We start from the raw sequence: 5969 nt of genomic DNA on the forward strand, positions 1-5969 counted from the left end.
TTGCAAAATTATACCATCTGCCATCTTGAACCATAATAAATTGATTTTTCGCGGAATTCATTTTTATAAATCTGCAAGAATTGTAAAATCTGCAAAAATTTAGAGCTCTCAAAAATTTTGTGCTGTACAGTTTCAGAAATGTGACAACAGTGCTATTAATCACATAAAGTGGTTGCATATAATGACTGTATGGAAAATTGGAAATGTTACATGACAAAAGCCAAAATGTCCCTTTATAGTATAGAACTGGTTGTATTTAACCCACTAACACATCACATGATAATTAATATAATAGATGTCATGTGACAGTGGAGGTGGGTCATATCATTAATAATTATAATCTTACTTGACACATTAGTATCAACATTGGCACAAAAGAGAGTTGACCTAAAAATTACAAAAATACATCCACTAGCCTAGCTCATATAGTCCTTCCTTTCTCACTTTCTATTGCAGTACAGCAAACCAAGTTTAAGTGGTTCATTATTGTAGCCAACATAAACCAGCTCTTTAGTGGAATCAGGTACCCATCTAGCCCGCCCACACGAGTAATTAGAAGGAGAATCAATAACAGTGCATTCCTCAGTCTTAATATCCAATACAACAATGATAGGATTAATGACTGTTGTCAACTGCTCTCCCCAGCTCTGGCGGTATACATATTCAGTGCCCTATGGATAAAATATTTATCAATAATCAAATAAAAATTTTGTGTGTTTTCATTACCATTTCCTTAGGTTCAGATCCTTTGTCTTCATCTCCTATACAGTGTATGACAGAAAGAGATAATTATTTCAAATGCAACCACAAGTCAGTGATATTAATTAGCAGTTTTATTATGCCAATAAATGCACTAACATTAAAGATCATCTTGGGTCAGTATATTTATAACATACCATTGTTCTTCTTAAAGTATGAAATGCTGTCTGGGACCTTCTTCTCAGCGACATAGAGCAGTTTTGAGCCATCAGAGGACAACTGGAAGCTTGAGAATTGATCTAAAAATTAACACAAAAAATCATGTATTTTTAAAACATCATTTCTGCATTCAATTTTTAGACAAAAAATTAAACAAAAAATTTTGTCCCAGATTTTAACACGTGTCAATTTTTAGCACATTCCAAAAATGAACACAATAAATTGTGTTTAAATAACATAGTTTTTAACGACCTGGGGACGTAGCTCTCAGGTTGTTCCTACATACCGTATAGCGGGAAATTTTGGAGGGAATTAAATTTGGCGAATTTGGCGTTTTGATAGCCATTCGCCAAAATTAAACCCACCATTTTGAGCCATTATACGCATGCTCAATGGCACGTGGCCACCAATTCACCAAATTAAAATTCGCCAATCACCAAAATTTAGCAATTCGCCAAATTTCAGTCCCTTCAAAATTTCCCACTATACGGTATAATTGATTTCACCCACATGCGATGTTTGTATTACATGTACCGGTATTTGTATGTCCACACTTACATTTCTTCTATACATGTTGTATTGGAAAAACAACAAGCCTTAGCAACCACCCACCCACGCTCCTTTACGTGAGTGAGCGTGGCCACGGCAAACAAAATGGCGACTTACATATGGGAAAACTTTTGTGCTTTTTAACGGCAAGAGAACTTAGAGATACGGTTTAAAAACTTCTCTAGAAGCATTAGAAGGTAGAGAGAACCTCTATAAGTCCTAATAAGTGCCCAGCTATGCATACAAGGTGGTGAAATCAATTATAGGACTATTTTTTACACTGTTACGCTTGTTTGTATTAATACAAAACACAGGTGTGTCAAAATAGTAGCTGTGTTATGTGCTATAGGACACAAACTTTTTTGTTTGATAACAAAAGTTTTAAAAAAATAGCTTGCCATCAACATTAATTTTGCCATGTTTCTTTCCCAACTGCTCCTTGACATTGAAACTCTTTATCAAACTATTTGAGTCCCAGATCTAAAGTAATAACAGCAGCAATGATAATAACAACAATGATAATAATAACAACAACAATGATAATAACTAAATAATTTGTAATTTCCAAAACAATTTAATAATTGCTTACTTCTATAAACTGCTGTGGTTCAGCCCCAGACTCCATCTTTGACGACTTTCCTTTCATGAGTACAGCTCTGAACTTCCCACAAGTGGAATAACTTTCTAACAAACTAAAAATTGCAAAAATTCAAATTACAAACAGGAATATGCAATAAAAGTCATATAACAATAAGTGATAATTATGAATTGATATCAACATAAACTCTATGGTGTCACAAATCCCAAGTCTTACACTGATGTAGCATCGTGTTGGAAGTTGCTGCTATTGAATAGAGAGAGTTTCTTAGTGCCAGGGTCTCTGCGGACCAGGTAAGACTTGTCAAAAGTAACTGTAAGTCCTCTTTTAAGATCTTTTTGACTCCATTTTACTTTAACCTCGTACAGCCCATCCCCTGAGCGGAATATACGACCTCCAGTAGCAACTGGTATCTGTGCAATCTCTCTGTATAGCTGACGAGCTTTCTCTTGAATAGCAGCCATCATTAAGAAATTAATTACACGATTATGATTGCACTGTGCACTCAGCGATGTTATGCGGTCATAAATATCTATAATTTTGCAAGGCGTGGTCATAGATTGTCGTATAATACGCATAACGTATAAAATACTTAATCAGTTATTTGTTTTCTTACACCATAAATATCTCAGTATGCTTACACTAATTCACCACTCCAGAGGTTTGTGAACTACTAGTTCACAAATCCCGGGAGTAGTTGGGATGATGTTCTGATATATCATTGGTGGGTAGGGGCCAGAATAATCATGCTTTTAAAGATATATTGCTAGGGAGTTTAAAGTTGCTTAATGTCCAGTCATAATGTCTTCAACTAAGAGTTCTCCTTTAGGTACTTTGCACTGGAAAGGAGCTCTGTCATCTCTGTATAGTGAGCCATTTTTGTCTTTCATTAAAACTAGCCAGTTACCGAATGCCCAGTCATATAATCATAGGATATGCGTGCTAAGTATTCATTGCAAAATAAAATCATAAATATACTATGTAGAACATAGATATCTATGATAAAATGTACTGTAGACTATTAGTCTACGGTATGCAATGAAACTTTCAAGAAAAAATTAATTCGTTGGAAGAATTGAATTAGTTTAAATAAAGGCAATAATCATAAAGTTTTGGTTGATAGAGAGAAAGAATGCAGTCGCCATTTTACTGGTTGTGTCACTCAATATGATAGAACTACATCCTCTGGAATGATTGATAATATTATATACTTTGACCAGTCTGTGATTATGGGAAGAATGAAACCAAAAGTAATATAATTTATAACAATTAATTAAAGCAAAGGTTTTGAAATTACAAAGTATGGACTATACAGATCTACATCTTGACCTACACACAGTGTATTTTCAGAAATTAGCATGGCTATAAATTTAGTAGTCGGAATTGGCTCAAAATTTCTACATGTCATAAAGACATCAATATGTATCAGAAAATGTAATAAAAATTTGGGGGGATTTGTGAGCAATTTTTAGAAAAAAGCTAGAACTAACTGTTATTGACTATGTTTCAAATCCTCAAAATTTAATTTCAAATTAATTTTGAAGCAATATATCAATTAAATGTTGATGAAAAACTGACTTGTATAAAGATCCATTTAAAAAATATACACACTCAAGTTCATGTATATATATCAATACTAACATCTCTTGGTTTATGAATACTTGTTAAACAGTAGTACACAATGCATGTAGCAGTCAGCATCAGTGTCCACTGACATCAAGGGATGATAGTCCGGGTATAGGAACATACTATAGTGTTGCCATGGTTACTGGGTAGAGTGAGGGGCGTGTCTTACTTGACGTCTTTTCCTTGTGCATGTAACAGAGTGTAGAGTTCTCTAGCTTGGGATGGAGGGCATCTGTGGTCCTCTGCTCCAACTGCTAGGGTGACAGCTGCTTTAATCTGAAAATAAAATAAAGTATTATATACTAGCTCAAACTTTTTGTGCAACATAAGAACATTAGATAAAATTTTTTAAAATAGAGAATTCTTGTATACAGGGTGTTTGGCACAATTTTTGAGCATTAAAAAATTCAAATTTGATCAAAATGAGCTTGAAGTTAACATAGTACATGTACCGTATAGTGGGAAATTTTGGAGAGAGTAAAATTTGCCGAATTGCTAAATTTTAGGTGATTAACGGAACTTAATTTGACAAATTTGTGGCCACGTTCTATTGAGCATGCGCATAATTGCTGAAAATGGTGGATTTTAATTTGGCAAGTGGTTATCAAAATGCCAATTCGCCAAATTTAATTCCCTCCAAAGTTTCCCGCTATACAGTATGTGTATCAGAAAAAATTGTAAAAAATAGAAAACCCTCTTCTAGCCATTTTGAAGGTTATAAAGCCCTTGGTCTTTTGTCTGATTTTAGAAAAACCTTTAAAAATCTAATTTTATTGGAATTAGCTTAAACTTTCTGTACTATATAGTCATATATATGCATCAGAAAAAATTATTAAAATGGGCAATTCTCTCCTTGTCATTTTTGATGAAGTTTGGCTGAAAATTGCATACTACCACATAGCAGGTAATCTTTGTGGTTTTAATGGTTTTTGAACTCCCCATGAAATTTAAACCCACAAATCGTTGAAGTGCTATCCCCCTACAGGCTATGTAAACCATCAACCACGAAAATTAAACCACAAATTGCTCCACTAGGAGCAATCCATGAAATTTTAGACCCACGAAAATAACTATAGTGCATGGCTTTTGGTCTAATTTTTGAGCAAATTAAAAAATCCAATTTTGAATTAGCTCAACTTTGTTAACAACGTAAGAACATGAACATGTATATGCATCAGAAAATTTAATAAAATAGAGAATTCTTTCCTAACCATATAGTAGCTGTTTACCTTATGTGCATGGACAATAGGTGAAATTTCAAACATTTTAGAATATTGATCAGGAGTAGGTGTGGCTTTAGGGTCATAGGGTAATCTAGTAACAGAATGAGTCCTAAATATTAAATAAAAATGTAAATAATAATGATAATCATCATCATTATTATTAGTAGTAGTAGTAGTAGTAGTAGTAGTAGTAGTAGTAGTAGTAGTAGTAGTAGTAGTATAGTAGTAGTAGTATAGTAGTATTATATCAAGTAAGAGCATGACACATGCACGTACCAGTCTATCGCATCAGTTTCATTCCTCATAGCTAAAAAATAAAAAATAAAATTAATTCTCTCTCATTTTGATTGTTCTCAGCTTACAAGCAATATTGATGACAGGATTACGTACAAAGGTAGCTTTATAAAAGTCCTACAAAAGAACAATTCACTAGGAGCCTACAGCTGCTACTGCTGCTGCTTACTGGAAACTGAGAGACTAAATGAACTGAGAGAGAGCCACCATGAGATCCACCATGAGCAAATACACGACTAGCATCAACACTACCTCTCTTTACCAGTGACTCAGCAGCAAACTAAAGGAGAATATATATGATACAAACAAACTTTCTCTGTCCCTCTCATTATAATAGCATAATGATAGTATTAGCATCATAAGAGATTAGGGATGGTGAACATTATGAGAAATGACAACAAAATTTATTTCTATTAATTATTCTTCTCTCTTTCCTTTTTCTCTCTTTCTGTTATTATACATATGTAGCTTGAAATTGACACTTATATATATAATAGCCCTCAATTAATCCTTTTCCCTCTCTCTCTCTCTCACACACACACACAATGCAAGTACCTGCACATCATTCACATCAAGTGTCCCCACTTTGCCCAACAATGATTTCATGAAATCCTGTCCATAGCCAGTAGATCCATTATAATTAACTATTGAAAGTAAAATATTTACATAAATTAAATTATCTACCCTTTTTGGCAAAAATAATATTACTACTCTTCCTTCCCCTCTCTCTCTTTCTTTGATACATTACCAAACACAACAGA

The 5969-nt window shown here is 33.7% G+C and overlaps 2 protein-coding genes across 4 annotated transcripts in view; both read right to left on the reverse strand.

Moving 5' to 3' along the window:
- Positions 1–5907, reverse strand: part of LOC105313228 (acylamino-acid-releasing enzyme-like) — a 17314-nt gene extending 11407 nt beyond the window's left edge. Inside the window, exons 1-7 of the mRNA XM_011406477.2 lie at positions 5764–5907; positions 5378–5488; positions 5277–5325; positions 5191–5221; positions 4921–5023; positions 3861–3967; positions 3707–3813 (exon numbers count right to left, since the gene is read on the reverse strand). Coding sequence (XP_011404779.2) covers positions 3717–3813; positions 3861–3967; positions 4921–5023; positions 5191–5221; positions 5277–5325; positions 5378–5488; positions 5764–5814 — 549 coding nt within the window. The 5' untranslated portion in view covers positions 5815–5907 and the 3' untranslated portion in view covers positions 3707–3716. The remainder of the gene's footprint in view (positions 1–3706; positions 3814–3860; positions 3968–4920; positions 5024–5190; positions 5222–5276; positions 5326–5377; positions 5489–5763) is intronic.
- Positions 189–5969, reverse strand: part of LOC105313231 (acylamino-acid-releasing enzyme-like) — a 10611-nt gene continuing 4830 nt past the window's right edge. Inside the window, exons 1-7 of one of the 3 annotated variants that reach the window (XM_019998114.1) lie at positions 2282–3683; positions 2057–2159; positions 1866–1947; positions 897–998; positions 727–761; positions 445–671; positions 189–387 (exon numbers count right to left, since the gene is read on the reverse strand). In XM_019998114.1, coding sequence (XP_019853673.1) covers positions 273–387; positions 445–671; positions 727–761; positions 897–998; positions 1866–1947; positions 2057–2159; positions 2282–2643 — 1026 coding nt within the window. In that variant the 5' untranslated portion in view covers positions 2644–3683 and the 3' untranslated portion in view covers positions 189–272. Of the gene's footprint in view, positions 388–444; positions 672–726; positions 762–896; positions 999–1865; positions 1948–2056; positions 2160–2281; positions 3684–5969 lie in introns of those variants that run through there. The other 2 variants (XM_019998116.1, XM_019998115.1) reach the window with 2 other exon arrangements.

Source organism: Amphimedon queenslandica, unplaced genomic scaffold (assembly GCF_000090795.2).
Source record: "Amphimedon queenslandica unplaced genomic scaffold, v1.1 AMPQUscaffold_13339, whole genome shotgun sequence".
Classification (NCBI taxonomy): Eukaryota; Metazoa; Porifera; class Demospongiae; order Haplosclerida; family Niphatidae; genus Amphimedon; species Amphimedon queenslandica.